Source organism: Salvelinus namaycush, chromosome 33 (genome assembly GCF_016432855.1).
Source record: "Salvelinus namaycush isolate Seneca chromosome 33, SaNama_1.0, whole genome shotgun sequence".
In the NCBI taxonomy this organism is placed as follows: Eukaryota; Metazoa; Chordata; class Actinopteri; order Salmoniformes; family Salmonidae; genus Salvelinus; species Salvelinus namaycush.
Window position 1 is genome coordinate 3,415,182 of NC_052339.1, and position 18,717 is coordinate 3,433,898.

Here is an 18,717-nt window from a genome sequence, read left to right on the forward strand (position 1 = left end):
TGGAGAGAACATTAGAGCTGAGCAAAGCAACACATATTTTTTTTGTTTAGTCTAAGCTACACCTAAAGTACTAATAACATTCAATGCAAGTGTTTTACTGTTCAAAACCATAGAATTGCCAACCATGTGATATGTGAATAAATGAAGTCATTCTTCAAATGATCCGATCTGTGCATAAAATAACCTACTAACGGTGGCGTTTCACATTTCATTGTTTACAAAATAAAGTACAACACACATACTCCGAGGAAGCAGCATATTTATTGTCGAGGTATAATACGTCTAATGCAGAACTTTTTCTCTTTTTTGAGCTTCCGTCTAGTCATTGTTGCAACATGCTTACTTATGTATAAAATCACTGTGGTGGAAAACACTTAAAAAATGTATTTCCAATTTAAAAGAAGAGACAAAAACCAGCTCAGGGGCCTCAACCCTCCTTTCATACATATCACCCGTCCCTGGTTCCCTCGAACTCCCTGTATGTTGCACTGATGGGGGGTTCAGTATGTATCTGCTGTGTGGTTGACCCAATGCACAGCAAGCGCCTTCCAATATTGTACTGTTGCAGCTGAGAGCAGGTAATCAGTGCAGTATGCTATCAGGTTGCAGAGGTTTAGGACAACATGATGTGGCCATGCTGGCTAGTGGATTCAGTGCTCTCTCTCTCTCTCTCTGGGGATCTAGCTATCTGCACTGGCACAGTGTTCCAGTTTTGAGATGATGATGATGATTATTCAAGCTATAGATTGTACTTATTCCTTTTTCCACATGAATGACTATTCCGCTGACTACTCCTGTTCTGTGATGATTCTTCTGGTTGACTGATGTCTGTTCGTGATGATTCCGATGAAGGTTATTCCTGTTGGGTAATGATTCGTCTTGTATTTAATCCAGTTGGGTTATTGTGGTGAATGTCATAATCCTGTTTCCCTGATTATTACTTGGTTAATCCCGTGATGTCGGTAGTGGTCTGACTCGCCCGGTCGCTTGCGTTGCAGTGTGGAGAACTTGGGCTCGCTGTTCCAAAACGAACGCCAGGTGCTGGACGGTGAGGCGGCTCTACTCGTCCTTCTCCACTATGATCTCCCCAAGAAGAACCTTTCTCCTCTGACGGAGCATGTGGAAAAAGAGCTGTGGGAACACTAGGAGAGAGACAGAGATTTTACCCACCAATCTAAACAATTATCCAGTCCAGATCAATATTTGAACAAAAAGCCTTCAAAGAGTGAAAGGCACTTAACCATCAAACACTGGGTCCTACTAATTATCCAAAACAACCCAAACCAACCCAAACCATCCCCAAAATACTCCAAACAACCCAAATTAACAACAGCTATCACAAACTACCCCCAAAACCCCAAATTAACAACAGCCATCACAAACTACTGAACTCCTGAACAATTCTACTTGTCAAAACAAGACAACCAACACCCATGAGTAACTAACATCCACCTATAGGCTGAACATCCAAATGCGCTGTGCGTAGCTGCTTACATGGGATGTAGGAGAGCATAACGATGATGAGGAAGTAATAGTAGTCGAAGGAGACGTTATACTTGTTGGGGAGCCTCATGGACAACATTCCGGTTTTGCGAACGAACGGCAGAGCAGCGTAAATAGTCAGGAGTTCTCCGGCCACTCCGAGAGGGTACATGATGATAAACATATTGTATCTGACAGGGAGAGGATAGTCATCAATAACACAAACACACAGAGGCATGCACACGCGCACACACACTTCAGCTTAAGGGCCGTGCAGCAAAGAACGACAAAAAAACTCAACTTCACACTACGTTGGAATGCATACCCTGCAAAATGAAGGGGGGAAATGTATGCCATCTTGAAAAAGTGTCTTGTAGCATTTGCCAATGAATTAGGCCACTAAATGGCTGATTACCATAGTGACGGCTGACATGTTTTTAGTATCTATTCTTGTTCTGAGAAATGAAGGCTATTCCATGCGAGAAATTGTCAAGAAACTGAAGATTTCGTACAACACTGTGTACTACTTCCTTCACAGAACAGCGCAAACTGGCTCTAACCAGAATAGAAAGAAGAGTGGGAGGCCCCGGGTGCACATCTGTTCAAGAGGACAAGTACATTAGAGTGTCTAGCTTGAGAAACGGACGCCTCACAAGTCCTCAACTGGCAGCTTCATTAAATAGTACCCGTAAAACACCAGTCTCAACGTCAACAGTGAAGAGGCAAATCCGGGATGCTGGCCTTCTAGGCAGAGTTGCAAAGACAAAGCCATATCTCAGACTGGCCAATAAAAAGAAAATATTAAGAGGGGCAAAAGAACACAGACACTGGACAGAGGAACTCTGCCTAGAAGGCCAGCATCCCAGTCGCCTCTTCACTGTTTACGTTGAGACTGGTGTTTTGCGGGTACTATTTAATGAAGCTGCCAGTTGAGGACTTGTGAGGCATCTGTTTCTCAAACTATACACTCTAATGTACTTGTCCACTTACTCAGTTGTGCACCAGGGCCTCTCACTCCTCTTTCTATTCTGGTTAGAGACAGTTTGCGCTGTTCTGTGAAGGGAGTAGTACACAGCGTTGTACGAGATCATCAGTTTCTTGGCAATTTCTCGCATGGAATAGCCTTAATTTCTCAGAACAAGAATAGACTAACGAGTTTCAGAAGAAAGTTCTTTGTTTCTGGCCATTTTGAGCGTGTCATCGAACCCACAAATGCTGATGCTCCAGATATTCAACTAGTTTGAAGAAGGCCAGTTTTATTGCTTCTTTAAACAGGACAACAGTTTTCAGCTGTGCTAACATAATTGCAAAAGGGTTTTCTAATGATCAATTAGCCTTTTAAAATGATAAACTTGGATTAGCTAACACAACGTGCCATTGGAACACAGGAGTGATGGTTGCTGATTATAGTCCTCTGTACACCTATGTAGATATTCCATAAAAAATCTGCCGTTTCCAGCTACAATAGTCATTTACAACATTAGCAATGTCTACTTTGTATTTCTGATCAATTTTATGTTATTTTAATGGACAGAAAATTGCTTTTCTTTCAAAAACAAGGACATTTCTAAGTGACCCCAAACGTTTGAACAGTAGTGTATAACAAATCAAATCAAGCTTTATTTATACAGCACATTTCAGACATGGAATGCAACGCAATGTGCTTTACAGGAAAAAAACAAATAAAATAATGAAAATAAAAGCTGAAAATGTACTACACAACAAACATAAGATAAAAAAAACTAAAGAATGAAACAAACTTAACAACTAAAAAGCACCCTGAGGAAAAGCAAAGCTAAAAAGATGTTTTAACATCTCTTTTAAACATGTCCACCGTTTCGGCCCCCCTCAGGTTCTCTGGCAGGCTATTCCAGAGGACGAGGGCATTATAACTAAAGGCTGCCTCTCCATGCCTCTTGGTCCTAGGCTTTGGGGTAGTTAAAAGGCCAGTAACCAGAGGACCTGAGGGACCTACTGTGTACATAACTTAAAAGCATCTGACATGTATTGGGGTGCACAATCGTGGATTGATTTAAAAACAAATAGAATAATCTTTCAATTAATTCAAAAACTCACAGGCAGCTAGTGAAGAGACCTTAAACCCGGTGTAATGTGTGCTCTCTGTCTGGTCTTGGTCAGTACCCGTGCTGCAGCATTCTGTATGTTTGGCAGTTGACATATGGCTTTCTTGGGTAGACCAGATAGGAGAGCATTACAGAAGTCAAACCTTGTAATAAAAGCATGGATAAGTCTCTCTGTATCAGCCTGAGAGAGAAACGCCCCACCATGGCAATGTTCCTCAGGTGGTAAAAAGCTATTTTGGTCACATTCCTAATGTGTGATTCGAAGTGGAGTTAAGAATCTAAAATAACACTTAGGGTTTTTACCTGGTGTTTTATCTTTATTGCCTGTGAATTAAAATGTGTGGCTAGATTCACTCTCTGTGCTTTGGCTCCAACAATAAGTACCTCGGTGTCACGTTCCTGACCTGTTTTCTGTTGTTTTGTATGTGTTTAGTTGGTCAGGGCGTGAGTTGGGGTGGGTATTCTATGTTGTGTGTCTAGTTCGTCTGTTTCTGTGTTCAGCCTAATATGGTTCTCAATCAGAGACAGCTGTCAATCGTTGTCCCTGATTGAGAATCATATAAAGGTGGCTTGTTTTGTGTTGGGGATTGTGGGTGGTTGTTTCCTGTATCTGTGTTTGTGTTCTGCACCAGATAGGACTGTCTCGGCTTTCACGTTTGTTATTTTTGTTATTTGTTAATGTTCATTGTTTATTGGTTAATTAAACATGTTGAACACTAACGGCGCTGCATTTTGGTCCTCTCCTTCATCCCAGGAAGAAAGCCGTTACAGAACCACCCACCAAACAAGGATCAAGCAGCGTGGCAACGGGCAGCAGCGACAGCAGCAGCGGTACCAGGAGGAATGGTCATGGGAGCAAATATTTAACGGAGAAGGACCCTGGGCTAAGGTTGGAGAAGATCGCCGCTCTCGGGAAGAGATGGAGGCAGCTAAAGCCCAGGAGCGGTGGTCTGAGGAGGCAGCACGGAAGCGGGGCTGGAAGCCCGTGAAGAAACCCAAAAAATGTATTTGTTGGGGGGGGCTAAAGGGTAGTGTGGCGAGGGCAGGTAGGAAACCTGCGCTCACTTCCCATGCTTACCGTGGAGAGCAGGAGTACGGGCAGACACCGTGTTATGCGGAAGAGCGCACGGTGTCTCCTGTACGGGTGCATAGCCCGGTGCGGGTTATTCCACCTCCCCGCACTGGGCGGGCTAGAGTGAGCATTGAGCCAAGTGCCATGAAGCCGGCTCTACATATCTGGCCTCCAGTACGTCTCCTCGGGCCGGTGTACATGGCACCAGCCTTACGCATGGTGTCCCCGGTTCGCCAACACAGCCCAGTGCGGGTTATTCCACCTCCCCGCACTGGACGGGCTACGGGGAGCATGCAACCAGGTAAGGTTGGGCAGGCTCAGTGCTCAAGGGAGCCAGTACGCCTGCACGGTCCGGTATATCCGGCGCTACCTTCCCGCCTCAGCCCAGTACCACCAGTGCCTACACCACGCACCAGGCTTCCAGTGCGTCTCCAGAGCCCTGTTCCTCCTCCACGCACTCTCCCTGTGGTGCGTGTCTCCAGCCCAGTACCACCAGTTCCGGCACCACGCACCAAGCCTCCTGTGCGTCTCCAGAGCCCTGTACGCACTGTGCCTTCTCCCCGCACTCGCCCTGAGGTGCGTGCCCTCAGCCCGGTACCACCAGTGCCGGTACCACGCACCAGGCCTATAGTGCGCATCGAGAGTCCAGTGTGCCCTGTTCCTGCTCCCCGCACTAGCCTTGAGGTGCGTGTCTCCAGTCCGGTACCACCAGTTCCGGCACCACGCACCAGGCCTACTGTGCGCCTCAGCGGGTCAGAGTCGGCCGTCTGCCCAACGCCGCCTGCACTGCTCGTCTGTCCAGCGCCGTCTGAACTGCCTGCACTGCTCGTCTGCTCAACGCCGCCTGCACTGCTCGTCTGTCCAGCGCCGTCTGAGCTGCCTGCCTGCCCAGCGCCGTCTGAACTGCCTGCACTGCTCGTCTGCTCAACGCCGCCTGCACTGCCTGCCTGCCCAGCGCCGTCTGAGCTGCCTGCCTGCCCAGCGCCGTCTGAGTCATCCGTCTGCCCAGCGCCGTCTGAGTCATCCGTCTGCCCAGCGCCGTCTGAGCCATCCGTCTGCCCAGCGCCGTCTGAGCCATCCGTCTGCCCAGCGCCGTCTGAGCCATCCGTCTGCCCAGCGCCATCTGAGCCATCCGTCTGCCCAGCGCCATCTGAGCCATCCGTCTGCCCAGCGCCATCTGAGCCATCCGTCTGCCCAGCGCCGTCTGAGCCATCCGTCTGCCCAGCGCCGTCTGAGCCATCTGTCTGCCTAGCGCCGTCTGAGCCATCTGTCTGCCTAGCGCCATCTGAGTCATCCGTCTGCCACGAGCCATTAGAGCCGCCCGTCTGTCCCGAGCCATTAGAGCCGTCCGTCAGTCAGGAGCCGCTAGAGCCGTCCGTCAGTCAGGAGCCGCCAGAGCCGCCAGCCAGTCAGGAGCTGCCAGAGCCGCCAGCCAGTCAGGAGCTGCCAGAGCCGCCAGCCAGTCAGGAGCTGCCAGAGCCGCCAGCCAGTCAGGAGCTGCCAGAGCCGCCAGCCAGTCAGGAGCTGCCAGAGCCGCCAGCCAGTCAGGAGCTGCCAGAGCCGCCAGCCAGTCAGGAGCTGCCAGAGCCGCCAGCCAGTCAGGAGCTGCCAGAGCCGCCAGCCAGTCAGGAGCTGCCAGAGACGCCAGCCAGTCATGAGCTGCCCTCCAGTCATGAGCTGCCCTCCAGTCATGAGCTGCCCTCCAGTCATGAGCTGCCCTCCAGTCATGAGCTGCCCTCCAGTCCGGAGCTGCCACTCAGTCCGGAGCTGCCACTCAGTCCGGAGCTGCCACTCAGTCCGGAGCTGCCACTCAGTCCGGAGCTGCCATTCAGTCCGGAGCTGCCACTCAGTCCGGAGCTACCTCTCTGTCCGGAGCTACCTCTCTGTCCGGAGCTACCTCTCTGTCCGGAGCTACCTCTCTGTCCGGAGCTACCTCTCTGTCCTGAGCTACCTCTCTGTCCTGAGCTACCTCTTTGTCCTGAGCTACTTCTCTGTCCTGAGTTGTCTCCTCTATTTAGGAGGGGTCTTAGTGAAGGTTCCTGGACCATGGTCGGGGGCGAGGGTCGCCACCCAAAGGACGCTAAGGAGGGGGACAAAGACAGTGGTGGAGTGGTGTCCTCGTCCACCGCCGGAGCCGCCACCGCGGACAGATGCCCACCCAGACCCTCCCCTTGAGTTTTAGGGGTGCGCCCGGAGTTCGCACCTTGAGGGGGGGGTTCTGTCACGTTCCTGACCTGTTTTCTGTTTTGTATGTGTTTAGTTGGTCAGGGCGTGAGTTGGGGTGGGTATTCTATGTTGTGTGTCTAGTTTGTCTGTTTCTGTGTTCAGCCTAATATGGTTCTCAATCAGAGACAGCTGTCAATCGTTGTCCCTGATTGAGAATCATATAAAGGTGGCTTGTTTTGTGTTGGGGATTGTGGGTGGTTGTTTCCTGTATCTGTGTTTGTGTTCTGCACCTAATAGGACTGTCTCGGCTTTCACGTTTGTTATTTTTGTTATTTGTTAATGTTCATTGTTTATTGGTTAATTAAACATGTTGAACACTAACGGCGCTGCATTTTGGTCCTCTCCTTCATCCCAGGAAGAAAGCCGTTACACTCGGTCTTGTCTTGATTTAGCCAGAGGAAGTTGTGAGCATTCCAAGTATTTAAATACTAATACAGTGTCACGTTCCTGACCTGTTTTCTGTTAGTTTTGTATGTGTTAGTTGGTCAGGACGTGAGTTTGGGTGGGCAGTCTATGTTTTCTGTTTCTATGTTGGTTTAAAGGGTGACCTGATATGGCTCTCAATTAGAGGCAGGTGGTTTTCATTTCCTCTGATTGAGAGTCATATTAAGGTAGGTGTTTTCACACTGTTTGTTGTGGGTGGTTGTCTCCTGTGTCAGTGTCTGTGTTATGTTATGCCACATGGGACTGTTTCGGTTTTGTTTGTTCGTTCGTTTTATGTAGGCAGTTTTCCTGTTCATGCGTTCTTCGTGTTTCATGTGAGTTCGTCGTTCAGGTCTGTCTACATCGTTTATTTGTTTTGTTAATTATTCAAGTGTAGTTCGTTTTTTCGTCTTGTTTAAATAAATCATGTCATTTCACAACGCTGCGTTTTGGTCGAATCCCTGCTCCTCCTCTTCGGATGAAGAGGAGGAGGAAAGCCGTTACATACAGTCTACTAATTTATCCAAGGAGCTAAAATCCTCTGATGACATAGAGATGTAAAGTTGTGTATCGTCTGCATAGCAGCTACTGTGCTTTCTGATAACGCTGCCGAGGGGTAACACATATAAGTTGATCAGTACCAGACCCAAAATTGAAACTTGTGGAACGCCACATGTGATATGTATTATCTCTGAGTTATGTTCACCAAGGGTGACAAAAAAAACTCTCGACCGGTTAAATAGATCCTAAACCAATTTAGAACTGTACCGGAGAGGCCAACCCAACTCTCCAGTCTGTCCAGAAGGAAATCATGGTCAACAGTGTTGACTGCAGCACTTAAATCTAAGAGTACAAGGACAGAGAGCTGTTTGGCATCTGTGTTGGCTCTAAGATAATTTATCACTCCAACTAAGGCTGTCTCTGTGCTGTGGTGGGCACTAAAACCAGATTGGAAGTTTTCAAAAATACAGTTGGCACTTAAAAAACGATTTAGCTGTTTGAACACCAACAGGTCTGAATGCCAACCAAATGATCAGCTTAATTAACAATTTTCTAAGTGTTTTAACATTACTGGATTTCTGCACATCATTATTCAAAATGTACAGGGGGCTGTTTCCCGGACAAAGGTTATGCCTAGCCCTGGACTAAAAAGCACTTTCAATGGAGATTCTCCACTGAGCTTGGTTTTCAGTCCAGAACTAGGCTTAATACGTGTCCAGGAAACCGTGCCACAGTGTTAAATATTGGTTAATAAACAACCCAGAAAGGAAGGATTAATATACGGGTAATTACACTACTGTATTCCATTTCAAAAGTGAACAAAAATGTATGGGGGATTAAAACGAGTCGGTTATCAAAGGAGAGGGATCTATATATGTGGTGATGTTGGTGCGTAAGAATCCCTGATTTACTCAAGAACGTGGTGGCGGCTCGGGGGAGCATCTTGGCGGATGTGAGTGAAATGTTGGGCGAGCATTCCATTCCCAAAACAGATGGTCTTAGAAACAGGAGCAGCTGAACATGAGCCCCTCTTCCCGCCCACGGGGGGACCTGGCTGCTCCCCTCCCCTCCCCTCCCCTCCCCTCCCCTCCCTGCTTAAAGGAACCCTTGAGATCACTCAGAGGGGGACGGGGAATGGGGGTGGACGAGAGCGGAGGAGAACAGGGGTTACACTGACCGATCAAGACCGGTGAAGCAAACCCGCAAACCCAAGAGATTTATCCTACATGTAAACAAACATATGGAATGTGCAGTACTGTGGTGACAGGAACAAGATCGGACTTGCTGAAGTCATTGGAAAAACTGGAGTCTCATTGTCACTCACTGTCACCCAAACTCATAGCCAAAAAATGGGGTCGGTCGCTAATCTGATTTCTAGACATTCTGATTTTGAACGGAAAGCAGCAAGCTCTTAGCCATAGGACCCCAGGACTCTAGGTCGGTCAGATTGCTCCCCATGTGTGTAGTAGGCATTCTTCACCAGTGCTCACATTTAATCTGAGGGCCTTCATATTCTCATAGTCTCACCAGTGTTCCTGATAGTCCCACGTTATGTCACCGGTGTGCTGACAGCGGTGGTAAATAGAGTGTTGTGTATAATGATGAGCGTTGTGTATAATGACATACACATAAGAAATAGGTCTTTTTACTACAGTACTGCTTAGCTGTTGGACTGGGAGGTAACACCGACACCTAACCCCCTGTCACCGTCAGCTAATGCCATGTGTTACAGTAGTTGTGCATGTCTGAGATTGTGAATTGCAGACCTGGGTTCAAATAGTATTTGAAACCGTTAAAATACTTGTGGCGTTTGCTTAAGCTTGCTTCGCGTGCCAGATAGGTGGGGTTTGCACCTTTGGGACTATTCCATTGGAAGTCAGGGAAGCTTAATCAAGCACAGATAAAGTCTTTGAAATTATTTAAAATAGTATTTGAACCCAGGTCTGGTGCAGTGTGTGAAAGACTCAAAATCAGTGGCGCTATGGTCCACACAAGCATCAAAGAGGCGTGAAGGAATGTTGAAAGTAGGAGAGAAAAGATGACACCATCCTTACGTCATCCACATCTGGAAAGACAATAACAGCTTGACTCAGAGCTGAATATGAGGGGAAACCTTATTATCTCAGAGTATGAATGTTGATCTAGGATCACGTCCCCTGTCCATGTATTCTTATTCATTGTTGTTCTTATTCATCACTCCTACTCTGAGATGCTTCATCCATATGGCCCGAGAATAAATCCCAATCCCTGCACTGATGGTGTCGCCACCTTTTCTCCAATCTCTGATCTGTATGCTTATCGATGCCTGATCGCCTAGCATGTAATCCATTGGTTACCCACAACTGTCTTAGCCCATAAATCAAAGTGATAATGCCAGAGTACTAAGTGTTAGCAGTTAGGTCAGCCAACATCCATATTGAACGGGCTAATCAATAAACACAACACACTCATGCTGATCACATGCTGCCTGGCTATGAGCCAAGAGATACCTTATGCATGGCTATAGGCGAATACTGGGAAGCATACCAGGGGAAACGCCAATCAAACCAAACCGGCATGCACAGAACTATAAGAGCACCGCAAACCCTAGCTCTTGTCCAGGGCGTTTACGTGCAGCTTTCTGATGCTGAGAAGGCTCTGCATCAGCAAGCCGCATGTAAACACACTGAACCAGAGCTACCCAAACCCGGCCCTCCCATCCCCATCTCCACCTGGCCCATTTGATGAAGTACGGCAGGTGGTTGAGCAGATTGAATGTATAGTATGAATATCTGGTAATCTCTGTCAACGTCCAAACGACCAGGAAGAGGATTACACTTTCTTCGTTCTGGATCTTCCAGAAAGTCAACAGGGATAGGGACAAAACAAGGGAGGAGAAGCTAGTTAACAGTTAATGGGGTCCATGTTGTATAGTAGGATATTACTACAGTTGCGCTCCGGGGTGAAGTTTCCCCTACGTACAGATTTAGGATCAGCTTCCCGTCCCCCAATCCTAAATTTAACAATTGGTGGGGAAAATGCTAAACTGATCCAAGATCAGTGTCTAGGGGCAACTTAACCTCACCCACTCCAAGGCATCTTAATGTAGATGGTAACCTGAGCTACAAAACACCTATTTGGTGATAAATGTGATAGTCACCTGTTTGATGCTGTTGGTGATGAACCACACCATGAAGATTCGTGAACACACTTGAACCCCGGTCACAATTACAGAGGTCCTCACAATTCCTAGAGGGTCAGAACCGGGGAAATAAACATTGCTGTCAGAGCTAAGAGATACTCACATTATATGTTTGTTTGTTTTTGGTACTTTTACCCATTTTTCTCCCCAATTTCGTGATATCCAATTGGTGGTTACAGTCTTGTCCCATCGCTGCAACTCCCCTATGGACTCGGGAGAGGCGAAGGTCGAGAGCCGTGTGTCCTCCGAAACACGACCCTGCCAAGCCGCACTGCTTCTTGACACACTGCTCGCTTAACCCGGAAGCCAGCCGCACCAACGTGTCAGAGGAAACACCGTCCATCTGGCGACTGAGGTCAGCTTGTGGGCGCCCGGTCCGCCACAAGGAGTAGCTAGAGCGTGATGGGACAAGAAAATACCAGCCGGCCAAACCCTCCCCTAACCCGGACGACGCTGGGCCAATTGTGCGCCGCCTCATGGGTCTCCCAGTCACGGCCGGCTGTGACACAGCCTGGGATCGAACCCGAGTCTGTAGTGACGCCTCAAGCCTTAGACCGCTGCGCCACTTGGGAGGCCCTCACATTACATGGTTGTTATTCAAGACAATACGTACCGATTGCACAGTGCCCCACCTGAAAGAAGATAACAAATCAGAATGAGTGAATCGCCTCTCCTCACTTCTTCTCTGCATCAAAGCTCTCAGCGTCAAAGTATTTAAAGCACACAGAGGGATCTTACCAGTAATTTCAACATTTGCCTATTTTCCCAACTGTCTTCGTTGAATACTTTGTTTGAATACGGCTGTATAGAGAACTATGCCAATATTCCAGAAACTCACCTCAACTAACGCAACTGTCTGGAAAAACTTGAGTGTCCTTGCTATACTTTTGTACAGACCCTTGTGTGTGCCTTTCTGGATGTAAAAGCGCATCATTGCCATAGCCAAAACCAGCCACCTGGAAAAGAAGATCAAATATTTATAACATCTGAATAACTGTATTTTACATTAGAGTGTGCACGAGAAGGACATAGATTACCGAATAGATACCACTTTGGAGTTACTGTATAAAAGTACACAGTTCAATCACTGTTTCCATAGTTATGCTTTTAGCTTCTTCAGTCTCGTCTTTTTGACTTAGCCTACTTCCTTTACAGGAAAATGTGAAACCATGTGAAATCATTTGCTTTCGGGAACACTTCACACGTGATCATATTTCACATGAAGTGCCACATGGATTTTCACATGTGATCACATAACCTTTTACGTGGATCACATTTTTCCACATGTGAATATTATTCACATGCGATTTCACACGTGATGCCCTGCAAACAAAAATGATTAGTTAGGATACACAAACAACCAGGGCTTTTAACATACAGTGTTTTCAATTGACATATTTGACACACTTTGAAATACATGATTAAAATGTGTGTGTTTATTTATACAGTAATTATTATTTCACATTTGAACTAACAACCTCTTGGTTCACAGCATTCCGATCTTCCTGCTACGCCACCATGTCTGTGTCAATGACTGATTTCACCTGTATTCCTACTCTTTGGACTTAAGTAAAGTAAATCTCAGCTTTGTTAAAAATACACTCAAGATAAACTATTATATTTATCATATTGAGGAGTAATGGTAATGAACGTGCAGAGGAATACTACAGACTGCGGCGCAACAGAAAGATCAGCCTACCCCAAATTCTGAGGTTATGAGTTCAAATCCCAAGTGGTCATGTCAAATGTGATCATACCGTCATTGATTAAAGATTTTTTTACACTGTTTTAGCTGAACATCTTACCATTTACATTAAAACCCCCATATCATTTCATTCCCTTACAAAAAAACGTGACATTTTCATTAAATATGTTGACATGTATTAAATGTAGAGTTCACATGTTAACACCACCTTTTCACAGAGAACTCAGTGAAGAATAACATGTTTTCACCTCACATGTGAATTACAGATTCACATGTAGGTCTGGGCGATATGGACAAAATATCCTATCATAGTACTTTAATTAGACGGTATGACGGTATTTTGAATAATATAAGTAAAACATTTGCTTTATGAGTAGTGCGTGACCCTAGGGCGGCAACATATACATTTTATGTGATTTCAATGGGTCTTTCTCCATTCCGATTGTTTTATACTGTTCAATTCAACTTGAAACTCTAAATCTAAACATATGGAATTGCGTTAATATGTGAAAAACGGTTGACATTTATTTCACGAGATCGTGTTTTCACATGCTCAAATTTGTCGTTTATTTTTCCTGTAAGGCTTTTACAGTACTATCGTAAGCAAAAGCAGAATGGACGCCAACTAAACTTGTATGCCTTCTCATCACCCACTATAAGTCCCAAATGGCTCCCTATTCCACACATAGTGCACTACTTTTGACCAGGGCTCTAGTTAAAAGTAGTGTACTATGTAGGGAAAAGGGTGCTATTTGGAACACATCACCGCGTCAGTTGGTGAAACAGGGAGCACCAAGTTCTTTCTACAGAGGAGATAATTGTCTCTAGCCTGGTACTGCACACACTAATCTGGCTATACATCAGTCACTACAGCAGAGCTATATGCCAGACAGAATGTAAACACAGAATTGTGGGAAAAGCTGTTCAGCTTGTCATCTCGCTGAACTAGCAGCAACCCCGCTACTGCCAAAACTACATTCAGGAGGAACTGAAGATGTTTTTATTTTTTATCAAGCAAATCCCTGAACCATCACGTGCAGACACCATTTGTAGAGCACTATACTAATACAATACAATCTTTATTGGTCCATTACACACAGGATACAACAAAAATATGTACGTTTTTGCTATCACAGTAATATGCCTAATTGGGCCTTGTGACCTTTATATGTTTGAATTAAAATCAATACTACATGTTTTACTATTTAATTGAAGATCCATTTTGAGGACCATTTAAAGCTAATTCTCTGTGGCTTTAGTCAAGGATAAAGATCAGGGTAAACAACAGAAAGGTGTGAGAGTTCTTGTACAGAACTTACACAGAAGATCGGGGGCCGTATGGATCAAGAGTCTCAGAGTAGGAGTGCTGATCTAGGATCAGGTCCTCCCTGTCCATGTAATCTTATTCAATGTGATCTAAAAGGCAAAACTGAACCTAAAATCGGCACTCCTTTACTCTGAGACGCTTGATAAATACCGCCCCTGTTTTTCACCATTTGCTTTTTAAACTACGCATGACCTGAGGGAAATGGTCTGTGGTGTCTTTACATTCACACGTCTACTAGGTCAGCAGTGTTATGGATCTCTGTCAAGGTGTGTCTGTGAAGGTTTATTTGTGGGTGTTGGCATACAGCTGTTCTCTTTTTCTCTAAAATGTGTAACTTTACAAAAATGTTTGTCATAGGATCACAATTCCGTACAGTATTAGTAATGAGGCAAGCCAAAGTTGCATAGTTTCCTCAACCATATTCCATATTCCACTAAATTGAGATAACTATTATTTTACAGACATTTTAAAAACCCCATTAGATCACACTTGGTCCCTTGATTCAGTATTCATGGCTAAATGGGCTCATAGCAGGAATAGTCCCTGGACATTACACCGACATCCTCTAAGTGCCCGTGAGATACAGTACCAGTCAAAAGTTTGGACACATCTACTCATTCTAGGGTTTTTCTTTCTTTTTTCTATTTTCTACATTTTAGAATAATAGTGAAGACATCAAAACTGTGAAATCACACACCCTGGAATCATGTAGGAACCAAAAAAATGTTAAACAAATCAAAATGTATTTTCTATTTGAGATTCTTCAAAGTAGACACCCTTTGTCTTGATGACAGCTTTGAACACTCTTGGCATTCTCTCAACCATCTTCATGAGGTAGTCACCTGGAAAGCATTTAAATGAACAGGTGTGCCTTGTTAAAAGTTAATTTCTGGAATTTATTTTCTTCTTAATGCGTTTGAGCCAATCAGTTGTGTTGTGACAAGGTAGGGGTGGTATACAGAAGATAGCCCTATTTGGTAAAAGACCAAGTCCATATTATGGAAAGAACAGCTCAAATAAGCAAAAAGAAACAACAGTCCATCATTACTTTAAGACATGAAGGTCAGTCAAAGCGGAACATTTCCAGAACTTTGAAAGTTTATTCAATTGCAGTCGCAAAAACCATCAAGCGCTATGATGAAACTGGCATGAGGACCGCCACAGGAAAGGAAGACCCAGAGTTACATCTGCTGCAGAGGAAAAGTTCATTAGAGTTAACTGCACCTCATATTGCAGCCCAAATAAATGCTTCACAGAGTTCAAGTAACACACACATCTCAACATCAACTGTTTAGAGGAGACTGTGTGAATCAGGCCTTCATGGTCAAATTGCTGCAAAGAAACCACTACTAAAGGACACCAATAAGAAGAAGAGACTTGCTTGGGCCAAGAAACACAAGCAATGGACATTAGACCGGTGAAAATTTGTCCTTTCGTCTGATGAGTCCAAATTTTAGATTTTTGGTTTTGACTGCCATGTCTTTGTGAGCCGCAAAGTAGGTGAACGGATGATCTCCCCATGTGTGCTTCCCACCGTGAAGCATGGAGGAGAAGGTGTGATGGTGTGGTGGTGCTTTGCTGGTGACACTGTCATGATTTATTTAAAATTCAAGGCACACCTCACCAGCATGGCTACCAGAGCATTCTGCAGCAATATGCCATCCCATCTGGTTTGCGTTTAGTGGGACTATCATTTGTTTTTCAACAGGACAATGACCCAAAAGACACCTCCAGGCTGTGTAAGGGCTATTTGACCAAGGAGAGTGATGGAGTGCTGCATCAGATGACCTGGCCTCCACAATCACCCAACCTCAACCCAATTGAGATGGTTTGGGATGAGTTGGACCGCAGAGTCAAGGAAAAGCAGCCAACAAGTGCTCAGCATTTGTGGGAACTCCTTCAACACTTGGAAAAGCATTCCTCATGAAGCTGGTTGAAAGAATGCCAAGAGTGTGCAAAGCTGTCATCGAGGCAAAGGGTGGCTACTTTGAAGAATATAAAATATATTTTGATTTGTTTAACACTTTTTGGGTTACTACATGATTCCGTTTGTGTTATTTCACAGTTTGGATGTCTTCACTATTATTCTACAATGTAGATAAATAAACAACAAAGAAAAACCCTTGAATGAGTAGGTGAGTCCAAACTTTTGACTGGTACTGTATGTTACTTGTAAATCACAGTTTATGTGACATTTTATAGTGTACCTTGAGGTTAACTCAAACCTTGTCAGGGATAGGTGAGAGATACACTACTGCTACAGTCTGTTATACAGGAACGGTACTGTTAAACCAGGTTGACCTGGTACTGTTGTAGCTACCGTTGTAGCCTAATGGCTACCATTATAGCCTAGTGGTAGCCTAGTGGCTACCGTTCACCGTTTGACCTCAGGTGGTTGGTCGGTCAGGTGCACAAGCTGTGGACAAGTGTTTGCCTATATTGCAAAGGTTTGCCTAACTCTTATTTGATTACATGGAAAACTCTACATTATCTGCTTCCAACCACAAGCCGCTTTAAAAAGAAACAGCGGTTTACCAGGGCAGAGGTGCATTACTTGGGAGTCTATTCCTATTTTATTGTAAATATATTTTCTCTCAGTCTCAGCACAATAATTTATTCGGGTTTGTTTGACGCTAATTACATTAACTGGGTTTAGGACTTGCAAAACGGTTCAGTTACTAACAGTTACTATCATATAAGGATTGTTGAATAATGTGGGTGTAGGTTGGTGCTATCATACGGAGAGAAGGGACAAAAAAAGAACCGTTTGAATGCAATAGTCAATATTTTAACAGCTCTTTGAATGTTTGAATCAAAAGTTTGGTATCTGTTTACTCTGTATGAGGGAGATCAGGTACAGGGGCTTATAACCAACCACCTCTTGGTCATTGTGAACAAAAGTCTAGACAACTGAACTTAGTTTTCACACCTTCATGTAATTCCAAAATACCCATTATGCGTAGAACAGACAATAAACTACATTGAGTGGAAGTGGAGATCACTGAGTGAAAGTGGATCCAATATATCCTTAAAATGCGCATTTTATGCATATCTCCAAAAAGGAGAATTCCTCGTTAAAGTGGCTCATCAGACCAATGCAGATTAATTTAAGACACCATCAACAGATTAATAAATGATTGAAAACTTGGCAACCAATAAAGTAAGTTCGTTTAGTGAGTTCACTAAAATAACTAAGAACACTAGAGTAAAATAATTGCGTAGTCGCGCCCGCGCGGTTTAAAACGCATACAATTGCAGTTATAAAAATATGCCAATTGCGCATTTCATTCTCCGAGATCGGAGCTCCAGTGTCAGCGCTCCGGCTATACTTATCACTGCAACACTGCAAGGTAAGGCTGGGTATGACGCTGACATCGTGTAATCGACCGTATTTGGACAGACTGAACTCCCGCCTGGTGCCGCACTTCCACCGCCGTTATTTAAAATTTAAAAAAAGATAGTCATATTGATTATTTGAGAATTGTCTTCTTGGAACCTTTTCATTTCAAGTCCCTTACTTTTATTTTGCTGACTGCAACTGAATGAGACACTTGCAGTGTCAGAGACACCACGGACCTATAAACAGCAACACACGCTTGCTCACAGCGCTCTGGTGCATAGCGAAGTTTTCAGGGAGTGGCTACTTCATAATCAGCTATAGGGTAGAATTATCCACATACCCGGCCGTCATGGCGATGTTGTAAAATGTAAGCCATGCGACAGCGATTGCACTTTTCGTTCTCTTCTTGTTGTTGTTATCCTTCTCCTCAACCGAGCCGTCCTCCTCCATGGACGCCATGGTACCGGGGACAGAGTGGGAAAGTCAGAAACGGTGCACGAGCGCAGCTGACAGCTGGGACTGGGAGCAGCAGGGTCATCCGTCAATGTACCCACGGCACCCCTCTCGCGGGACTATTGCTGCAACAAGTGCGTGGTGGCATGTCCCTAAGAAAAGTCCCGCTGTCAATGAGTCATTCAATCAAGCATTTGCCCCGGTAGTGGCACTGCCTTCATTAGTTAAATTTTATTTAACTGTAACGGTTCATGAATTCTTGACTATAATCATTTCACTTGGATATTAGGGTAATAATAGTTATACAAGTAGTGTTGTACCCTGATGAACAATGGTGGTCTACATTGATAACCATACATATGATGTCATCCTAATCCTCTATGCCTTTAATATTCGGGTGCTCTAAACTATAAATACTCACCATTTAAATAGCTCCAGCTTATTTTAAGTGTGCATAAATAGGAAATAGATAGCCATCTTGGGCATTCAACATCTCTAAGGCCTCAACGTCACTAACCAGTGCTTGACTTGGGCAGGAAAAATCCGTACTGTCGCCTAAAATGTTCTACTGCTTGAGCTCCTGTTCCTCTAATAGAATATTAGCTCAAAAGTATTGTGGAGCTCCTGCACCTAAATATAAACAGTACCGACACCTATTTCAGTCCAAGTCACTAACCCAAATGGTCTCCACTTGATGTTTAATTGTATTTCAGAGCTCTTTCCAATTCCTTTGATCTCTTTCAGATTTACAGTAGGGTACTGCCCTCTGCCTGCAGGGGCTGGAAGGAGTTGCATTCAAAACCGCAAAGCTTTGACTATCCTGTTTTGAAAGGTGTTTGGACTGGGTTAAAAGGGTGGCGTTGTCCCAAGTTAAAGGGACAGTGTTGACCGGGGTTAAAGGGCCAGGGTTAGACTGGGTTAAA

At 44.9% G+C, this 18,717-nt stretch overlaps 1 protein-coding gene across 1 annotated transcript; it reads right to left on the reverse strand.

The window, feature by feature from the left end:
• Nucleotides 1-242: 242 nt before the first annotated feature.
• Nucleotides 243-17,800, reverse strand: LOC120028088 (very-long-chain (3R)-3-hydroxyacyl-CoA dehydratase 1-like). The gene is made up of 7 exons (XM_038973250.1): nucleotides 17,682-17,800; nucleotides 11,808-11,925; nucleotides 11,583-11,601; nucleotides 10,928-11,016; nucleotides 10,500-10,621; nucleotides 1,495-1,673; nucleotides 243-1,142 (listed from the first exon to the last, which is right to left on the reverse strand). Exons 1-7 carry the CDS (start codon nucleotides 17,798-17,800, stop codon nucleotides 1,060-1,062), a joined length of 729 nt encoding a protein of 242 aa, XP_038829178.1. The 3' UTR covers nucleotides 243-1,059.
• Between the last annotated feature and the right edge of the window lie 917 nt (nucleotides 17,801-18,717).